The 22,573-nt window shown below is 44.8% G+C and overlaps 1 protein-coding gene across 1 annotated transcript; it reads right to left on the bottom strand.

Moving 5' to 3' along the window:
- Nucleotides 1–383: 383 nt before the first annotated feature.
- LOC110516219 (protein spire homolog 2) lies at nt 384–22,023 on the bottom strand. Its single transcript, XM_036973930.2, has 15 exons — nt 21,284–22,023; nt 8,004–8,047; nt 7,434–7,811; nt 7,244–7,318; nt 6,944–7,108; nt 6,754–6,840; nt 6,464–6,584; nt 6,172–6,338; nt 5,378–5,600; nt 3,418–3,545; nt 3,153–3,290; nt 2,907–2,974; nt 2,654–2,681; nt 1,848–1,945; nt 384–1,466 (listed from the first exon to the last, which is right to left on the bottom strand). The coding sequence occupies exons 1-15, from the start codon at nt 21,585–21,587 to the stop codon at nt 1,223–1,225; spliced, it is 2,268 nt and encodes a 755-aa protein (XP_036829825.2). The 5' UTR covers nt 21,588–22,023; the 3' UTR covers nt 384–1,222.
- Nucleotides 22,024–22,573: the final 550 nt, after the last annotated feature.

Here is a 22,573-nt window from a genome sequence, read left to right as displayed (position 1 = left end):
TTACTTATTCATGAAAGAGGCGGGGTGTCAAGAAATTCCCAGACATGTAGGCCTACTTTTTTAAAATCTTCTGAAGGCTAGTCCATCTCTCTTCTCACTATAGGGCTCTATTATCCCGTCTATTAAATTGTAACACTTTATAATATAAGTGTTTATAATTGATTAACGAATGGTAATAGCATTTAACATGTAGGCTATAGCATATTAGTGAACAATTCATTGACATTTTCAACTATCTAACAAAGCTTTAGATCTTCTCGTGGTAGCTCAAGGTCAACAAGCAGACTAGACTACTACCGTTTTATAGAAATATACCTACAGTCTAAGGCTTCCCTAGCCTTCTAAGGGAGCAGATGGACAGATCCACACTGTAGACATAGGACTTCCTTTTTACATTAGATTTATTGCAGTTGAGGTTTACTGGGTGTTTCGAAAATTTGAGCAGATCGCACAGGACCATCGAGGGTGAGAGAGGGGGCTTAATGTCATTCTAAAGCAGCAGAGATAGGAGGCTGGGAGTCCAGTCCAGTTTGGTGCCAATGGGACAGGTCCCTTCCAGGACCATTTTCACCCCTCTAGGACCCGATTACATTCAGACAGTCGGACAGACGGTGCCACCATGCATCATCAAGTTGGACCACAGATAATCCAAGCACATTCTAAACTAAAAAAAGACTTATAGTGAAATAAATATGTCTTCTATTCAGCCTGCCATAGTGTCATTTTAACATCCCAGAAAAAAATCCAGTGTTCTGAGAAGGTGTGTCAATGCAAGATGTATTATGTTGGTGTTAAAAGAGTATATTACATTCATAACTAAAACAAGGCAACTAGGGAGCTAAATATTTACCCTACATTTACCCTATTTACCTTAAACTCTTGGCTCCTACAGTAAATAGATCTCCTCTTTCCGATCATCCTCATCAATTACCCTCTCACCTCTTTCCTCCTCCCTCGTATTTTGCCTTTCCTCTTTGCTTGTGCATTAGACCAGGGAGTGAAGTCAATATATGTGTGATAAGGCAGACTTATATGTTGTCCCTAGGCCACGTCTTATGAACCTCTCTACGGAGGAGGCAGAGAAACAACCCTTAACAAGCACTTCAGCAGGGGGAGGGGGTACTTGCAGGCTGGGGGAATGGTGGGGTGTTTTGAGTGGGTTAGTAGTGCAGCACAGGGGCAACCCTGCTAAGGAAGTGGGGTAAACCAACAGTCAATCTGTTCACTTGTCTTTTCTCTTCAAGGTGGGTGGCTGTGGTGATGCGTGAGGCTGGGGTTGTGGTTTGGGTGTAGCACTCTCCCTCTTGGGAGTGTTGTTGAGGATGTCCAGGCTCCGGCGGCTGGACGAGATGACATCAGCCACAAACTTGGTGCAGTCCGCACAAACATCCCGCAGGCTGCAGCCACTGGTGTACAGGTGGGGGAACTCCTCCTCCACAGACCGGCGGGAGAGAGTACACAGAGATCTGTGGAGAGGGAGTGAGGTGTTATAATCCATCAGGGGAGTACTCAGTATATAACATGACGAGGAATCTTCTGGGCCTGGAGTTTTTCCAGATCAGGTCACATGGTTTGGAACAACTCCAAGCCCTTCCCATCTGTAGCGGTTTGCAGGGGGATGTTAAAGATGGACCGCGGAGAAATCAGATGGGTAATTACTACATAAAGGCTGCTTAGAGATCTGAATGAAGCAGAGACATCATATAACATATGCTGAGAGATCTAGAGGAAGGACAGTGATTAGATTGAGCATGTAAGTTACTATTGGCCAGGGTGAGCAAAGACTTCTTCTGCTAAGTTAAAGACAGTTCAGTGGCCATGAAGACGGACAGACAGATAAGACTCACTTGTAGACCTCACTCTTGCGACCATGGCTCTTTGGGCTGCTGTGAAAGCCCACAGTGTAGACTGGGATGTGGGCCATCTTCTTGGAAGGAATCTTCATCTGTGGCAGAGGGCGAGGGAAAGCAGAGAGTTAAAATAGGCATGGTTGAGGTGGAGGAAGAGGAGTAGGACATTTAAAGAACTAAGTGAGATCATATCGGTAGAAAGTGAAGAGGAAATGGCAGACTTGATATGATTAAGAAATATGATAAAAGACAGGGCTGTGTGTATGAGGGAGAAACAACGTCACAAGACATCAGCCTCAGCCACATACCACAGACACGACACCCAAACCATAAACTCGTACAACTCAGAAACTCACTGTACACAAACACAAGCAAGGAACCACCAAACATAACCATACACACATATAGCATCGCATACAACAGAACACACAACAGAACCTCAAGGCACAATCACAAAATGTATTCAGAACTGAATACATTAACTTACAAAACACAGAACTACACAGCACAGACAAACTACAATCTCACACAACAAACTCAACAGCCCAGACCTCAAACCTACATAGCACAGAACCACAAATCCAAATGGTCTGGTGACTAAGGCACAGATCACAATAATTGACATAATTAAAAGCACAGAATAATATTATGAGCCAACACAGAATATCTTAGATACATTTTGGTTGTAAAATAGATATTTTCAATAGAAACAACATTAACAAAAAGCACTGTAGAAAACATTACACATTCAAAGAACATGAATTTGCATTTACACAGACAAAGAAAAAGGGACTTTAGGATACCTTTGCACTGCAGAATCCACAGACAGACCTGAAGGAGAGAGAACCACAGGGGCAGAGTTAAGAATCCCCTGAATTACACTACCAAAAACACATAGAACTCTATTCAATCAAACCCACAATGGTATGTCAAAAACAACATTATTATTGTGCTTCATGAGCAGAGAGGGACCAAGTTTAAATGATTTGATTATGGTGTTATTACAAAAGGAGCATGTACTCATCTAATACTACATACTGTGTAGTGTGTACTCACCTTTTACAGAGCAGGCAGGTGGATGGCCAGGAAAAGAGGGGGAACTTAATTCTGCAGCAACAGCACACCTGGGAGACACATGCATATACTGTCGATAGGACCTCACTCATATGGCTTTGAGAGAATGTTATCATACTAGAACCTCGCTCATAAGGCTTTGAGAGAACGATATCGTTCTTTAGATAGAACCTCGCTATTAAGGCTTTGAGAGAACGCTCCCAAAGGATGTGACGTCACTGCTTGTACCTTGCCTCTCCTCAGATTGTAATACAGTTCCTTGTTCTGCAAGTACTTCTCCATCTCTGCTTTCACCAGCACACGACGCACATTGATGACCTCATCCACTGTTAAAGCAAGACTCTCCACTGGGTGACTGAATTCCTCCTTACAGAGAGAGATGGGAGGGAGGTAGTAGGTAGAGGAAGTTAGCTAGTATAATACAATGGGCAGGTTGAAGTGGAGCAGAGAGCACCCAGTGTGGAGAGGTTATCAAAGATAATGGGCCACTCACCATCCACTGGTGTTTATTGCCATTCCGAGAACTGGAGCCGGTCTCAGCTCCCTCTGTGGTCTCATTCACTGAGCTGAGAGAGAGACGAGCAGGGGAGGGTGGCACCCAGCCTGGCACAGGAAGAGAGGCTGGGAACAGGGAGATGGAGACACATGAGAGAGAAGTTTTGAATCACAGTCCATGTTGTTCTATTGAGTCAGATCTCTGATCATCCAAAAGTGTATGCTACATAAATTAGCCGTCAATTAGATAAATGAGTCGTGACATGTTTTATCTATTTGGTTTTGGTGGGGTTTAATACATGCTGCCAGAAACACTTGCAAATCAGATCACAGTGGATCTTTGATAAGTATGATACGAGTCAGTTTTTCTAACATTCAAGAGAGGAACTAAATTGGGGTCAGAGGAAATAAAAAGTAGGCTAGGTATTAGTAGAAATACTTTCTACAGGATATAACCTCTAGGACTAAGTACCAACCTAGGTATTGGTACTTGAAAGTCTCACCTGTCTTTATGCAAAATGAAAAGGAAGAAGGCGCTATGTAACCCTGAGAAATAAATGTGTGGACTCCTATAGCGTCTAACCAGACCATAGGAATCTACAGCCTTGTTAGAGCTAGGATTAGAGCGAGTTAGAGCCGGGTTAGAGTGAGGATCAGAACACTAGAAAACAACAGCAGGCTACATGTAGGCTAATGTAAATCAGCTGCTTATGATGACATTGTTGACATTTCTGGCATGTGTGTGACGAGAAAGGGTTGACATCCCCCTAGCGGTAGAACAGGAGACATCACTGAACCACCTTTGTCTTTGTTCTCTCCTAGCTACAGTCAACACATATTTCACAAATTAAGGGGTGTATAAGGTGGTTGTGATATGAAAGAAAAACATGTATCAAACCCATTAACTGCTGTCCTAGCATTTTACTGCGCTAGTTCCTATCTGTACGTCTTCATAAGGTGATTAGTATCCATCACAAAACCCTTCAAATGAAACAACACAGCAGTAACGCTGTAACGGCTCTCCTCTTCGTCTGATGATGAGGAATAGGAATCATCGGACCAACACGCAGCGTGGTAAGTGTTCATAGTAAATTTAATGAAATAAACGGAACACTGAATGACAAAAAAACAACAACAAAGAGAGTGAACGACACGAAACAGTCCTGTAAGGTGAAAAAACACAAAACAACTACCCGCAGGGTAGCCTAGTGGTTAAAGCGTTGGACTAGTAACCGCTAGGTTGCAGGCAGTTAACCCACTGTTCCTAGGCCGTCATTGAAAATAAGAATTTGTTCTTAACTGACTTGCCTAGTTAAATAAAGGTTAATAAACATTTAAAAAACACAGGTGGGAACAGTCTACCTAAGTATGGATCTCAATCAGAGACAACGATTGACAGCTGCCTCTGATTGGGAACCATACCAGGCCAAACACATAGAAATACAACACATAGAACAAAACATAGAATGAAAAACATAGAATGCCCACCCCAACTCACACCCTGACCAAACCAAAATAGAGACATAAAAAAGGAACTAAGGTCAGGACGTGACAAACACCTTTTAACCTGAGCAAGAAATTAGTGTAAGCAATTTACGGAATGGTTTGACACACATTAGGCCTATATGTGATTACCTCCTGACATTGAATAAGATATAAACACTATACCAAACTTTATAACAAACTTTGTTGCAAAATCCTCTATTGCATTTTTTAAAAAACAGTTTAGACTGATGTTTTTTCAATTGCAATTATCTGATTTTTTGTCAGGCTTGCTTTCTAACACAAATAAATATTTGACATGACAAAAATACCAATATATCTGTTTCATAAACCATAAGTAGTCTAATGAGTGGCTCTGCAGTATCACATGAATACATATTACAGTAAATGTCTCCCTCTGCTGACCAATACCTGAAACTGTCTGTAGTGAAAGGAGTCTCAGTGAGCATACTGACCTCTGTGCGTGGAGGGTGGCCCAGCCCCTGAGAGCACGTGTAACCATGGTCTCTCACCCCTCCGCATCACGGCCCCTTCCAGATGGGTGCAGTCGGACAGTGAGGGGAGCGTCTCCCCCCTGAGCTCAGCCAGGTCGTGTTCTGAGAAGGAGCGGTCCCGTTTCATAGATGTGGGAAAACTCTCAGCACGGCAGAGCTCCCCACTGTCTGGAGACTCCTCATCCTGCAACAGCAACAAGACAGGAGGACAACAGTGAGGAGGATGAGGTAGAGGAGGACAAGGAGGGGGGAGGAGAAAATGGAGGGGGTGATGGAAGTGGAGGAGGTGATGGAGGTTGAGGAGGTGATGGAGGAGGAGGAGAAGGAGGTGATGGAGGAGGAGGTGATGGAGGTATAGGAGGAGAAGGAGGTAATGGAGGAGGTGATGGAGGTGGAGGAGAAGAAGGTGATGGAGGTCGAGGAGGAGGACGAGGTGATGGAGGTGGAGGAGGAGGAGGTGATGGAGGAGGTGGTGATGGAGGTGGAGGAGGAGGACAAGGTGATGGAGGTGGAGGAGGAGGACGAGGTGATGGAGGTGGAGGAGGTGATGGAGGAGGTGGAGGAGAACAAGGTGATGGAGGTGGAGGAGGAGGACGAGGTGATGGAGGTGGAGGACGAGGTGATGGAGGTGGAGGAGAAGGAGGAGGAGGAGCAGGAAGGAAAACATAACTGATGTTGTAGTTGTTATTTCTCAGTAAGAGGTAGTGCATTTAAATGAGAAAACAATATAGTTTCTCTTCTATTTTCCGTCTAACCTCCAACATGTTCATCTCCTCCATCTCTTGAAGAGTAGGGGCTTTGAGCAGAACACGAAGACGAGAAGGGGGGCGGGACCCTAGCTCTGAGCCTGACAGGTCAATGCAGGAAGTAGATTTGAAATCACACGGGCAAGTGTGCGCCAGACAAGGCAGGGAGCCAAACGCTGACGAATGAAACAACACACAAACACTGAACTCTCAAACACATTTCACTTAGAATACATTCCACAATATGAACATACTACATGTATAGCTCAAAGTATTAATGTAGTGACAGTGATGTCCATACATCTTTTGGAGCTGGGTGGGTCCACAGGTTTCAGTTTGCGCTCTTGTTTGATTTCAGCCAGAACACGTTCATGGAGGGACTGCTTCTCCTGAGGAGGAGGGGGCAGGTTTCGCTCTGACGCCTAGCATGCAACACAACAAAACACACAGGCAGACTGAGAACACAGGAGAAATAGACACAGACACACATTACCCAGTCTCAGACTATGACACCTTGTGACACACAAGGTACTGCCACAGTCACACTACAGTCACGTCAACAAAACAAATTGTAGTGAAAGGGACACTCACTGGTTTGAGTGGAGGGCGAGACCTGATGAAGTCCAAAATAAGCTCATGAGCATTTCTCTTCACCCGCGTCGGGATGTCACCATCCACCTACAGAGAGAACATGAGTGAGGTCTGGGACATAAATACAGGAGAAATAACTACTTGATCCACTGATCAAGAGTCTTCTTATCAGTATCAATACCCAGCTCACCATGACTTTCCGCAGCTGGAACTTGCGGGTGCGGATGTCCTGCATGAGCATCTCAAAGGGTGTGAGGCTGAACTCAGTGGGCAGTGGGTCAAACTCCTGGTCCTGTACCTTCTTCAGCTTCACCCCCTGTCTCAGCTCCTTCATCAACTGGACCCAGAGACGAGTCTGAAACACACACATACACTCATGTACCTCACACACAGACCCCATCAACCCAATGAAGGATCATACAGTATATACACATATCCTCATATACACACACAACGACACAGACAAATACACACGATCCCTGCTTCTCACCCAGTCTGTGTGTTTAAGTGCATCAATCTCAGCTCTATCTTCCTGAGAATCCTCTGTTTTGATTTTCTTCAACATCTACAGAGAAATGATAGTACACTGATAATAACACCACTATTCAGTTAACAATGATTTCAGTGCTTTACATGTGAGTGATCTGTAATCTCTGGTATAAACAAAATCAGGAACATACCTTCTTGGTATCTCGGATTTTGGTCAGGAAAGTTTGTAGCTCCAGAGTCTCAACAAACAAGGCTCGGCACACGGCCTGGTAGTGCTCAGGGGCAAGTGCAGGGTTGGCCAGTCTGGAAGCGCAAAGTGTCATCACCTGGCGTAATGTACCCACTGGCCTCATAGGCCCCTCTTCTCCCTCCTCTTCCTCCTCCTCCTGACCACTGTAGCCCTCATCTGTAGTTCCGTTGCCACCACCACAGTCAGCCCCCAGGCTGTGATCTCCCCCTGCCATGCGCTCAATGAGCCGCTCCAGCTGAGGACTCAGCTCCCGCTCCTCACTGTCATCCAGACCCCAGTCCAAGGCCTGGTAGATTGCCACGCCCAGAGACTGGACCAGCTGAGGAGACAGATTCAGGTGATCGAGGAAATAAATAGCAGTGGACAACAAGCTGTTAGGATAGAGAGGACTGGAGGGCTGCTTGAAAGATATATATGAAGACTGCCCATGAGAAGAGAGGAAACTGACATTTACCTGTCATGACAGTGTGTTGTATGTTACAAGGTGGGGATGATGGGTTCAGAAACTCACCTGGCGCTCCGCGATAGGTGGGAGGGGAGGTCCGTCTGTGTCATCTATGAAGACAAAAAAGTAGGCATGCAGTCGCATAACTAACGCTGTTTTATGCTTGCTGTCCTCCCTAATAGGGTCTAGAGTTTTCCATCCATCTCACACATTTTTGATACAATACATGGTTAAAACGATCAATTCGATCTATGAATTTGAGAGCGGTTACATTTGTCCAGCCCCACCCCACAGCTGTTTACCAAAAAAGTGTCAGGGTGTCCTCTGTGTTGTTGTTTGAATCCCAGATTGCCCCTTTGACTTTGAATTGTATGGGTATAATTAAGCAATAAGGCCCGAGGAGGTGTGGTATATGGCCAATATACCACGGCTAAGGGCTGTTAGCATGCACAACGCAACGCGGAGTGCCCGGATACAGCCCTTAGCCATGGTATATTATTCCCCTCATCAATCTACAATAACAAAGTAAAAACAGGTTTTTCAAAATTTTGGCTAATTACATTTTTTTAAATCAATGAAATACCACATTGACATAAGTATTCAGACCCTTTACTGAGTACATTGTTGAAGCACTTTTGGCAGAAATTACAGCCTCAAGTCTTTTTGGGTATGACGCTACAAGCTTGGCACACCTGTATTTGGGGAGTTTCTCCCATTCTTCTCTGCAGATCTCTCAAGCTCTGTCAGGTTGGATGGGGAGCTTTGCTGCACAGCTAATTTCCAGTCTATCCAGAGATGTTCGATCGGGTTCAAGTCTGGGCTCTGGCTGGGCCACTCAAGGACATTCCGAGACTTGTCCCGAAGACACTCCTGCATTGTCTTGGCTGTGTGTTTAGGGTCGTTGTCCTGTTGGAAGGTGAACCTTCTCCCCAGTCTGAGGTCCTGAGCACTCTGGAGCAGGTTTTCATTAAGCATTAGTCTCCCGGTCCCTGCCGCTGAAAAACATCCCCAAGCGGGCTAAAATCCAAGCGGGCTATCATGTGATTTTTACTGAGGAGTGGATTCCGTCTGGCTACTCTACCATAAAGGCCTGATTGGTGGAATGCTGCATAGCTGGTTGTCCTGCTGGAAGGTTCTCCCATCTCCACAGATGAACTCTGGAGCTCTGTCAGAGTGATCATCAGGTTCTTATTCACCTCCCTGACCAAGGCCCTTCTCCCCTGATTGCTAAGTTTGGCTGGGCGGCCAGCTCTAGGAAGAGTCTTAGTGGTTCCAAACTTATTCAATTTAAGAATGATGGAGGCCACTGTGCTCTTTGGGACCCTCAAAGCTGCAGACATTTTTTGGTACCCATTCCAAGATCTGTGTCCCGGAGCTCTATGGACAATTCCTTCAACCTCATGGCTTGGTTTTTGCTCTGACATGCACTGTCAATTTTGGGACCTTATATAGACAGTTGTGTGCCTTTCCAAATCATTTCCAATCAATTGAATTTATGATAGGTGAATTCTAATCAAGTTGTAGAAACATCTCAACATCTCACAATGGCTCAATTTTGAGTCTCAAAGCAAAGGGTCTGAATACTTATGTAAATAAGGTATTTCTGTTATTTATTTTTAATACATTTGCAAAAATGTCTAAAAACCTGTTTTTGCTTTGTTATTGTGGGGTATTGTGTGTAGATTGCTGAGGATTTTCTATATTTTTTATCCATTTTAGAATAAGGCTGTAACATATCAAAATGTGGAAAAAGTCAAGGGATCTGAATTCTTTCCGAAGGCACTATATAGTAGAAAATGCTGACAAAATGCGCCATTTTCCCACCATTGATCCCGTATCACTCTAGAATGCGCATTTTTCATTTTATAGTCGTCAAATTCTATATATCTCATGTGCTGCAGTCACAACTCAGCTAGCCAGCAATGGCTCAGTTTTCTGTGTGTACAGAGAAGCGCACGGCTCAGATGACATTAATGACACCCGGGAGGCCAGAAACCACACGTTCAGCACATTAGTGCTGCAGAACCCAAGACTAGTGGAGAGGCCTGGGTGAGGGGTCAGTGCTGCTCCTTCTGTCCAGAACAAAGTGCTGAAAGCAGGACTAGGTCCCGATTAACAGAGCCTGTCTGAATAGATCTGCACCGTGGACAAAGAGTCGGCCTGACACATAGTCATAGTACTGTTCTCTCTCAGGAGGGTGAAGACATTTCTGTTCAAGCCCCTCAGAAGCTGAGTAATAGATCCTTTTTGAAGCAGTTAGACAGGTTTCATTATGTTTGGTTAGGTTCATGTAACCAATGACACAGACAGTCGCCATGTCCGAGTACCCATACTAGCATGCTACATACTTAAACTGCATACTCATTTGGCGTTTGATCAAGTAGATTCAGAGAGTCGAAAAGAGAGATGCCCAACTCCGCGGAATATCTGTCTCCCTTCAGCAGTTGGCTTTTTTCATTGTTTCGCCAACCAAGCAAGGAGTTTTTGTATGGAGGTCAAAGAGAGTTTTGAATTTGGTCAACAACAAAAATGAATGGCTTATTTGCTAGGTGAGGTTAATTTGATCGAATAGAAGTTTCGTAATGCTTAAGTTGTTAGGAGTCTACTGATATAAGTAGGACACGTGACTTCCTGGCAACTTTGAGAAAAAACACTTTATTTCGGAGTTGTCTCAAGATGACAATGCATATTCATGGTATGGGGCTAGTAGCATAGCATCTCTCTCCAGTGAATACAGGCGGTCGACATCAGCAATCTTCACTGAATATTCAAAAAAGGATTACAAGAATGAGATGTATCCACCAATCCAAAGAAAGGATAGGCAGGAGATACAGTATACAGCCTGCCGGCCGCTTTGTGGACAACGGCTCCTATTGTTTGGGTGTAGAGACATGTCTTGACAGCATATGCATAATCTTTGGTAGAATTCACTCGTCTTTTTTCAGACTCACGTGTTTGACAACAGCTGATAATCAGATAAATTGACGCGCCTAGATGACGCATTTGGAGTATTATTTTCAAAATGTCACATATGCTGGAATGGGTATTCAGACACGACCAGTGTGTCGGAGAGAACATTCTTTCATCATGTGTCTGTCAGTTGATGATAGTTATTTCTCTTTCAGGCAATGTTTTCAAGATTCCATCTCTTTTGGAGCTGTTTTATGTTTGCTGCCCCTGTGATTTCCCCCACATTCAAAATATGGACCTGGAATCTGTTGTCATATAAATATGGGGAACAAGACATAAAAAAAAAATTTAAACACAGAGGGAGTTAAACATTTTTAAAAGTGCATCAAAGAAAACTATTACAGTCAAACAGTGCAGCCAGAATAACAGCAAAGTAGCTGCATTTGATCATTTTCTAGTGACATTTATTTGGATACATCCATAATGATGAGCTAATGATACGCAATTTCACATGACATAGAAGATGTGCTCTCTCGTCAGGACACTGTTGTTCAGAGGAGCCCACAACACAGCTACAATAACTTCAAACTGAAGCTGGAAAGACAGCAAACTAGCTGAATTTAGTTTAATTTGACCTGTTTTCTATTTACATTTCTTTGTTCAGTACCAGTCAAAAGTTTGGACATCTACTCATTCCAGGGTTTTTCTTTATTTTTACTATTTTCTACATTGTAGGATAATAGTGAAGACATCAAAACTATGAAATAAGTTCATGTTTGATTTTAGATTCTTCATTCTTGGCATTCTCTCAACTAGCTTCATGAGGTAGTCATCTGGAATGCGTTTCAATTAACAGGTGTGCCTTGTTAAATGTTGGTTTGTGGAATTTCTTTCCTTCAAATGTGTTTGAACCAATCAGTTTTGTTGTGACAAGGTAGCGGTGGTATATCAAGAACTTTTACAATTTCTTCAAGTGCAGTCGCAAAAACCATCAAGTGCTATGATGAAACTGGCTCTAATGAGGACCGCCACAGGAAAAGAAGACCCAGAGTTACCTCTGCTGCAGAGGATAAGTTCATTAGAGTTAACTGCACCTCAGATTGCAGCCCAAATACATGTAACAGACACATCTCAACATCAACTGTTCAGAGGAGACTGAGGCCTTAATGGTCAAATTGCTGCAAAGAAACCACTACTAAAGGACACCAATAATAAGAAGAGACTTTCTTGGGCCAAGAAACACGAGCAATGGACATTAGACCGGTGGAAATCTGTCTTTTGGTCTGATGAGTCCAAATTTGAGATATTTGGTACCAACCGCCGTGTCTTTGTGAGACGCAGAGTAGGTGAATGGATGATCTCCGCATGTGTGGTTCCCACCATGCAGCATGGAGGAGAAGGTGTGATGGTGTGAGGGTGCTTTGCTGGTGACACTGTCTGGGATCTATTTAGAATTCAAGGCACACTTAACCAGCATGGCTACCACAGCATTCTGCAGCGATACACCATCCCACCTGGTTTGCGCTTAGTGGGACTGTTTTTCAACAGGACAATGACCCAACACACCTCCAGGCTGAGTAAAGGCTATTTGACCAAGAAGGAGAGTGATGGAGTGCTGCATCAGAAGACCACAATCACCCGACCTCAACCCAATTGAGATGGTTTGGGATGAGTTGGACCACAGAGTGAAGGAAAAGCAGCCAACAAGTGCTCAGCATATGTGGGAACTCCTTCAAGACTGTTAGAAAAGCATTCCAGGTGAAGCTGGTTGAGAGAATGCCAAGTGTGTGCAAAGCTGTCATCAAGGAAAAGGGAGGCTACTTTGAAGAATCTAAAATATATATTTTAACACTTTTTTGGTTACTACATGATTCCATGTGTTATTTCATAGTTTGATGCCTTTATTACTATTCTACAATGTAGAAAATAGTTTTGAAAAATAAAGAAAAACCCTGGAATGAGTCGTACTGTATATCTCCATAAAAATGATGCCAGCTGATTCATGATTTCGACTGGCTGAGAAAAGCTGCCTGCTTGTCTGTCTCGTCCAGACTCCCTACATGTTTATTACATAGCGGGAGATCGAATTTCAATGTTGAAACAATGTTGCTGTCAGCGATTGGGTTCAGAGTTATTTCGGAGTCAGGCGCAGGACACAGGTATTGAGTAACATACATGTAACTGAGTTTACTCAAAATATCAAGCAAAATTCCAAATAGGAACATACAAAGAGCACTAGCACAAAACACAACCACTAACGACATAAACAATCACGGACAGAACAGGAATGTATGCCGGAGGGTTAAATAAGGAACGTGATATGTAATAGAAACCAGGTGTGTGTGTAATACAGACAAAACAAAACGAAACTGAAACATGGATCGATGGTGACTAGAAAGTCGGTGACGTCAACCGCCAAACACCACCCGAACAAGGAGTAGGGCCGACTTCGGCGGAAGTCGTGACAGTAGCGCGTCAAGGAGGGGTACTGTCAGACAGAGAGAGAGTGTCAGGGACGACCCGGAGGACGGGACGCAGGGCGATCCGGGTGGAGACGGTGAAACTCCTGTAGCATTGAAGGATCTAGGATGTCCTCCACCGGTACCCAGCATCTCTCCTCCGGGCCGTACCCCTTCCACTCCACTAGGTACTGAACCCCCCTCGCCCGACGCCTTGAGTCCATGATGTCTCGTACGATATACGCCGGGACCCCCTCGATGTCCAGAGGGGGCGGAGGAACCTCCCGCACCTCAGACTGCTGGAGTGGACCAGCCACCACCGGCCTGAGGAGAGACACATGGAACGAGGGGTTAATGTGATAATCAGGGGGGAGTTGTAACCAATAACAAACCTCGTTCAGTCTCCTCAGGACTTTAAATGGCCCCACAAACCGCGGACCCAGCTTCCGGCAGGACAGGTAAAGGGGCAGGTTTTGGGTCGAGAGCCAGACCCGATCCGCCTCACTGCGGTGGCAGTCGGCACTCGCCTTTTGCCTCCTGACGGCCCTTTGTAGCCGCACATGGGCAGCGTTCCATGTCTCCTCTGAGTGCCTAAACCATTCATCCACCGCAGGAGCCTCGATCTGGCTCTGATGCCATGGTGCCAGGACCGGCTGATAACCCAGCACACACTGAAATGGTGATAGGTTGGTAGAGGAGTGGCGGAGGGAGTTTTGGGCCATCACCGCCCAGGGGATGTAAACCGCCCACTTCCCCGGCCGGTCCTGGCAATAGGACCGCAGAAACCTACCCACATCCTGGTTGACTCTTTCCACCTGCCCGTTACTCTCGGGGGGAGAAAACCTGAGGTAAGGCTGACCGAGACCCCCAGACGTTCCATAAACGCCCCCCAGAATCTAGACGTGGATTGGGGACCCCGGTCAGAAACTATATCCTCAGGCACCCCGTAGTGCCGGAATACGTGGGTGAACAGGGCCTCCGCAGTTTGTAGAGCCGTAGGGAGACCGGGCACAACGACCAGGATCGTGGCGTTACCCCACGACGGGGGAAGATCCGTCACGAAATCCACCGATAGGTGTGACCACGGTCGTTGTGGAACGGGAAGGGGTTGTAATTTCCCTCTGGGCAGGTGTCTAGGTGCCTTGCACTGTGCGCATACCGAACAGGAGGAAACATAAACCCTCACGTCCTTCGCTAAAGTGGGCCACCAGTACTTCCCAGCAAGGCAGCGCACCATCCGACCGATGCCAGGATGACCAGAGGAGGGTGACGTGTGAGCCCAACAGATCAAACCATCGCGGACATCAAACGGAACGTACAGACGCCCAGCTGGACACTCAGGGGGAGTAGGCTCTGCACGTGACGCCCGCTCGATGTCCGCGTCCACCTCCCATACCACCGGTGCCACCAGGCGAGAAGCTGGAATTTTGGGAGTGGGATCCGTGGACCGCTCCGCTGTATCATACAGCCGGGACAGTGCGTCTGCCTTAACGTTCTGGGAACCTGGTTTGTCTGAGGATGGTAAGGTGGTGGTTGAAGATATCCCTCTAGTGGTGTGGGGGCTGTGCTTTGGCAAAGTGGGTGGGGTTATATCCTTCCTGTTTGGCCCTGTCCGGGGGTGTCCTCGGATGGGGCCACAGTGTCTCCTGACCCCTCCTGTCTCAGCCTCCAGTATTTATGCTGCAGTAGTTTATGTGTCGGGGGGCTAGGGTCAGTTTGTTATATCTGGAGTACTTCTCCTGTCCTATTCGGTGTCCTGTGTGAATCTAAGTGTGCGTTCTCTAATTCTCTCCTTCTCTCTTTCTTTCTCTCTCTCGGAGGACCTGAGCCCTAGGACCATGCCCCAGGACTACCTGACATGATGACATCTTGTTGTCCCCAGTCCACCTGGCCGTGCTGCTGCTCCAGTTTCAACTGTTCTGCCTTATTATTATTCGACCATGCTGGTCATTTATGAACATTTGAACATCTTGGCCATGTTCTGTTATAATCTCCACCCGGCACAGCCAGAAGAGGACTGGCCACCCCACATATGCTCTCTCTAATTCTCTCTTTCTTTCTCTCTCTCAGAGGACCTGAGCCCTAGGACCATGCCCCAGGACGCCTGCTACCTCAACCTCCTGGAGAACCACCCCAGCACCGACCAGCAGTGTGCCCTCTGCGGCCACAGTTGGTGCAGGGAATGGTCCCCCCTCCGGTCCCACTCATAGCAGCCCCTCCTAACTCCATCGGTGTGGGATCCAAGGTGCTGGGAAATGGAACGGGCGGACCCCGATCCAGACATCCGCGGGAGGCCAATAGGTTATCCAGCTGGATAGACAAGTCCACCAGCTGGTCCAGGTTGAGAGTAGTGTCCCTGCAGGCTAGCTCCCTACGAACGTCCTCTCGTAAACTACACCTGTAGTGGTCGATCAGGGCCCGCTCATTCCATCCCGCACCAGCTGCCAGAATTCTGAAGTCCAGTGCGAACTCTTGAGCGCTCCTCATGTCCTGTCTGAGATGGAACAATCACCCTCCCGCCGCTCTCCCTTCAGGTGGATGATCAAAAACTGCCCGGAAGCGGTGGGAGAAGTCCTCGTAGTCATCCAGAGTCGGTCCTTCCCTTCCTTAGATGGCGTTGGCCCACTCCAGGGTTTTTCCAGTCAGGCAGGAGATGAGGGTGCTCACTCTCTCGCGTCCGGAAGGGGCCGGCCGAACAGCTTCCAGGTAGAGCTCCAGCTGGAGTAGGAACCCCTGGCACCCGGCAACTGATCCGTCATACGCTCCCGGGAGCGAGAGCCCGAATCCCACTGGGTCCTGACGACGTAGGGGTGGACATCGGTGTAGGTTGAGGTGTGGGCGGAGGTGATGAAGTAGGATTGACAGGAAAGCCTCCTCTCTCCCATCTGTCCATTGTTTGCGACACGCGATCCATGGCTGTCCCTAGCCTGTTTAACATGGTCGCGTGCTGCTGAACACGCTCCTCTACTGGGAGAGAAGGGCTGGCTGCACCTGCTGACTCCATTTGAATGGTCCGTGATTCTGTCAGCGATTGGGTGAGGAGTCAGGCGTAGGACACAGGTATTGAGTAACATAACTGAGTTACTCAAAATATCAAGCAAAATTCCAAATAGGAACATCCAAAAAGCACTAGCACAAAACACAACCACTAACGACATAAACAATCACGGACAGAACAGGAATGTATGCCAGAGGGTTAAATAAGGAACGTGATATGTAATAGACACCAGGTGTCGATGGTGACTAGAAAGCCGGTGACGTCGACCACCACCCGAACAAGGAGAAGGGCTGACTTCGGCGGGAGGCGTGACAGTTGCAAATGTCAGAGAGACAGACAGCAAGGTTTATACAAACCTCCGCTGTTGAAAATCAAATGCTAGTCTAAAAGAAATTGGAGATAATGTCTAGATGCTTTTTACAGTGGAGATCAAGTTTATAAATTGCCTGGCTGGGCTGATGAGCCAGTCTATTGCTCAGTGAAATGGAATAGAGTAAATAGGCATTTCAACTTCATAGTTTTAGCTGGTGGTAACTTGTGGAATAGACACCGGCTGGAATGTGGTTTTAACCAATCAACATACAGGATTAGACCCACCTGTTGTATAATATAAAACACACCCTTAGTAACCTTGACCCCTTAACCAATAATCCCTGTAGCCTACTTCATTGCCTTCATTACTCACTCATTTGCAGAGGTTAAGTAGCCTAATTGTGATGACCAAACAGGTTGTGATCTGTGATTAAAGTAAACTGTACATAAGTAAACTGCAGTGTTGGGGAGTAGTGACCTATGTAGTTCAACTAGTAATTTAACTACATATTCCAGTAGCTTGTTGGTAGTTCAAATAATTCAAATCTAGGTAGTGTTTTCAGTAGTTAATTACTTTTCTTGCCATGCAGTGGTGTAGCTAACTACTGGAACTACACACTACTTCTTTTGCCAAAATAAAATATGGGTGAAGTAGTTAATCATTTCATTTCTTTTTCGGCATCAGACCAGCCTAATTTTCATTTGAAACATTGTTTTTGTGTTTAACCATCATTAAGTTTGCTGATGACACAACAGTGGTTGGCCTGATCACCGACAATGACGAGACAGCCTATAGGGAGGAGGTCAGAGACCTGCCGTGTGGTGCCAGGACAATAACCTCTCCCTCAACGTGATCAAGACAAGGGAGATGATTGTGGACTACAGGAAAAGGAGGACCGAGCACGCCCCCATTCTCATCGACAGAGCTGTAATGGAGCAGGTTGAGAGCTTCAAGTTCCTTGGTGTCCACATCACCAACAAACTATCATGGTCCTAACACACCAAGATAGTTGTGAAGAGGGCAAGACAAAACCTATTCCCCCTCAAGAGACTGAAAAGATTTGGCATGGGTCCTCAGATCCTCAAAAGGTTCTAAAGCTGCACCATCAAGAGCATCCTGACTGGTTGCATCACTGCCTGGTATGGCAACTGCTCGGCCTCCGACTGCAAGGCACTACAGAGGGTAATGCGTCCGGCCCAGTACATCACTGAGGCCTAAGCTTCCTGCCATCCAGGACCTCTATACCAGACAGTGTCAGAGGAAGGCCCTAACAATTGTCAAAGACTCCAGCCAACCTAGTCATATTTTCTCTGCTACCGCATGGCAGGCGGTACTGGAGCCCCAAGTCTAGGTCCAAGAGGCTTCTAATCAGCTATTACCCCAAAGCCATAAGACTCCTGAACATGTAATCAAATGGCTACCCAGACTATTTGCATTGCCCCCCCCCCCCTTTTACGCTGCTGCTACTCTCTGTTATTATCTATGCATAGTCACTTTAATAACTCTACCTACATGTACATATTACCTCAACAAACCGGTACCCATGCACATTGACTCTGTACCGGTGCCACCTGTATATAGCCTCCCTATTGTTATTTTATTGCTGCTTTTAATTATTTGTTACTTTTATTTCTTGTTCTTTTTAGGTATTTTTTAAAACCGCATTGTTGTAAGTAAGCACTTCACTGTAAGGTCTACCTACACCTGTTGCATTCGGCGTATGTGACAAATACAATTGTATTTTATTTGATAATAACCTAAATTGCACATTCTGTTAACATGCAGTACTATATTTGGTATTTGGTATTTTATTAGGATCCCCATTAGCTGTTGCAAAAGCAGCAGCTACTCCTCCTGGGGTCCACAAAAAACATGAAACATAATATAGAATGACATAATACAGAACATCATTAGACAAGAACAGCTCAAGGACAGAACTACATACATTTTTAAAAAGGCACACGTAGCCTACATATCAATGCATACACACAAACTATCTAGGTCAAATAAGGGAGAGGCGTTGTGCCACAAGGTGTTGCTTTATCTGTTTTTTGAAACCAGGTTTGCTGTTTATTTGAGCAATATGAGATTGAAGGAAGTTCCATGCAATAAGGGCTCTATATAATACTGTACGTTTTCTTGAATTTGTTCTGGATTTGGGGACTATGAAAAGACTGGCATGTCTGATGGGATAAGTGTGTGTGGCAGAGCTGTGTGTAAATTGACTATGAAAGCAATTTGGGATTTTCAACACATTAATGTTTCTTATAAAAAGAAGAAATGATTCTGTCAGTCTCTCCTCAACTCTTAGCAAAAGAGAAACTGGCATGCATAGTATTTCTATCAGCCCTCTGATTACAATTCAGAGCAAAACATGCCGCTATGTTCTGGGCCAGTTTCAGCTTAACTATGTCTTTCCTTGCAGCAGTGGACCACACGGCTGGACAATAATCAAGATTAGACAAAACTAGAGCCTGCAGAACTTGCTTTTTGGAGTGTGGTGTTAAAAAAGCAGAGCATCTCTTTATTACGGCTAGACCTCTCCCCATTTTTGCAACCATTGAATCTATATGTTTTGACTATGACAGTTTACAATCTAAGGTAACGCCAAGTAATTTAGTCTCTTCAACTTGTTCAACAGCCACACCATTCTTAACCAAATTCAGCTAGCACTTAATGAATGATTTGCACCAAATACAATGCTCTTAGTTTTAGAGATGTTTAGGACCTGTTTATTACTGGCCACCCATTCCAAAACCGACAGCAACTCTTTGTTAAGGGTTTCAGTGACTTCATTAGCTGTGGTTGATGATGCGCACTGTATATGGTTGAATCATCAGTATACATGGACACACATGCTTTGTTTAATGCCAGTGGCAGGTCATTAGTAAAAATAGAAAAGAGTAGAGGGCCTAGAGAGCTGCCCTGCGGTACACCACACTTTACATGTTTGACATTAGAGACGCTTCCATTAAAAAGAAAACCCTTTGAGTTCTATTAGATAGATAACTCTGAATCCACGCTATGGCAGAGTTTGAAAAGCCATAGAACTTAATTTTTTTCAACATCAGGTTATGGTCAATAATACCAAAGACTGCACTGAAATCTAACAGTACAGCTCCCACAATCTTCTTCTTATCAATTTCTTTCAACCAATTATCAGTAATTTGTGTCAGTACAGTGCATGTTGAGTGCCCTTCTCCATGAGTATGCTGAAAGTCTGTTGTTAATTTGTTTACAGAGAAATAGCATTGTATTTGGTCAAACACAATTTTTTATAAAAGTTTGCTAAGAGCTGTATGACTCCAAAGTGACTGTTCTTGCAATTTGTAGTCTATGACATTTCAAATTTACATATGATACGTTTTCACAAAGTAGTTTGGATGTAGGGAAGTACTTTTAAAAGTAACTTCCGTTAAGTAAACAATTTTTTTCCTAATAATAGCTTTAATTGGTAGCTCGGTAAACTATATTTTCAGAGTAGCTTCCCCAACACTGGTAAACTATAACCATACTGACCAACTGCATCAACAATGCAATATAATTGACTCATCAGCAAGGACACAAATGTCCCATACATATGCAGTATGTCCTTTGTTGTGCTCATTAAATTGACTGACTTTATTCTGTAAATGACTCCATAAGTGTAGACAACAAAACTATCCAAGAAACACCCCAGCTCCCAAGACAAGAGGAACACAGGGACCCTGTAGTGGGATATCAATCACTGTCAGTGCTATTAATTATGATTTACATTGTTCATTATAGAATTTGGTCATTTCTCAATAGTAATAAAAACAAAAAAGTATTTATATATTTGGGACAAAAATGTGGCCTATACAGTTATGTCTCAGCAACTGATCAATAGCCAAAACTATTGGATTCGTTTTTGTCCAATGTGTTGTGACATAATTTCTGTGTTTTCTTTAGGCTACTTTTATTACCGCTATATGAATTCACCTTATCACTCACTATGCTAATGTTCTGTTTCATTTTAAATAGGCTACTTTGGCCTATACAATTTGGCCTAGCCTATTTAAAATGAAACAGAACATTAGCATAGTGAGTGATAAGGTGATTTCATATTTTTCTCTCAGTTTAAGTAATATCCATAGTCACCCTTAATGTTACAAAATTTCGTAATCTACTAACCTGCTATCATTTTCCACTCCCAGTTGTATCCTTTATCTTATCATGTCATAGCTCGGTTCGTTAGGCTATGTCAGCAACTCTGACAGAGTTTTCCTTTGGGCCCCGGCCCCGCAGTGCACTCAGGACAGTTATTTTATTGGGATCCTTTAACCGAATCACTTGTGAGTGGGAAACAGATCACAAAGCTACCTCTAACTCTAAACCTTCTTTAGCAGATACAAGGGGGGATTTGTACTGTATGAATAATTGATAATTTCGTCTATTTGTATAATCCAAGCCAATTCTGTTTGGGGAGTGCTACTGACGCATTTATCGTGAATTTCCCATTCAAAACAATATTGCGTGTTGAAATTACAACATACAAATAGTGAATCAATATCAAATTAATTGAGAAATAACTGAAAGGCCTATAATAAATGAGACTATATTGTAGGCCTAGGCTGGTGTTAATTAGGGTATTTTGGTACCGCAAAGGGCAGTCAGGAAGTTAGGTTAGCTAACAGAGCTCTCTTACGGTTGTTGCAGGGCTGTTGTTGTAGGGAAACCATCCCATCTCTGAGTAAGAGTATTGACGACGGGTCCTTCACACGGGAAACTCCACCTGTCACAGTGGCCGGGCGCGGCACCCTCAGCCCGCTGCAGCATTGATAACACACAGCCCAAGCCTGCTCCTCGTTAATGGGCTGCTCGTAGGATTTCAACACTTCTTCAAGAGACAGTTCCCTGGGGTCGCTCAGGTCCCGAGCCTCTGCCCTGTCCGTGGGTGCGGACACCCTTGAATCGCCATCCTTGCCGCTTCTGTTTGTTGACCTGGCCATGGCTGCGGTAAACTACCGATCCCATTGCTCTGTGGCCATTATCTTTTCACGCCGGGTTCCTTCCTTCCCCACAGCACGCCAACCCAACTGCCACAGCTGCGAGTTACTATAACAGCAAATTAAAGCGATCTTTGATCTGCAGGAATGTCAATCAGCGCCAAGGAAAGGAGAGGAGGCAGGAGGAGGAAACCATACGCTAGTGGCGCAATCAACCTGCAAGGAGAAAATCTTGTTGAAAATGTTTGACCACCAACCAGACGAGTACTGGTAAACAATGACGAAGCGATAGATAAACCCTTGAAGATGATTGTAATTGAGAGAATAGACCATACACTCAGTTGAGACAGTCCGGTCACACAGATTATCCGCTCCGCTGCAGTGCATCTCCGCATCCCCTGTGCTCCGCCCGTCTCACGTAGCCTGAGCGTCATCCAACAAACCCACAAATCTGTCGAAGTGGCGACCTCGACGCTGTGAGAATGTCAGCCCTCACATACATATTGTTAGATAAACAAACAGAAGTAGAGGATACATCACATAAACAATTAATTCATGAAACTCAAGCCTCCGATGTTTAGGCCCAAGGAAATCATTCCGATTGTAGCCCAACATTACATAGCCAGAGCTTGCAAAGGGTTTTTAACTCTCAGTAGTTATAGACTGTTCATCATTAGTTCATATAGGATAGTCTATAAATCAATAAAACATTTGTAATAAACATTGTATGAAAATGTGTCATAACTTGAATAGGCCTTAAACCATTCACAAGCCCTACATACACCCTTTGTATACACTTTATAAAGAGTATATTAATATTACAGTTATAAATTGACATTTTTTTCCTTTGATTTATCCATGCACCAGTTGGTCCAAAAATAAATAGGGCTGCATTCCCCCTCAAGCAAAGTCACAAGTTGATTATGAACAGAGAAATCCATATGGTTAAAGAGACTCTCCATAACTTTAGTTAACTTTTCTATTTTTAG

The sequence above is a fragment of the Oncorhynchus mykiss genome, chromosome 1 (assembly GCF_057628025.1).
Source record: "Oncorhynchus mykiss isolate SJ-2025 chromosome 1, ASM5762802v1, whole genome shotgun sequence".
NCBI classification, from domain to species: Eukaryota; Metazoa; Chordata; class Actinopteri; order Salmoniformes; family Salmonidae; genus Oncorhynchus; species Oncorhynchus mykiss.
Note: the sequence above shows the minus strand (reverse complement) of the source record. Positions and strands in the feature narration are given on the sequence as shown.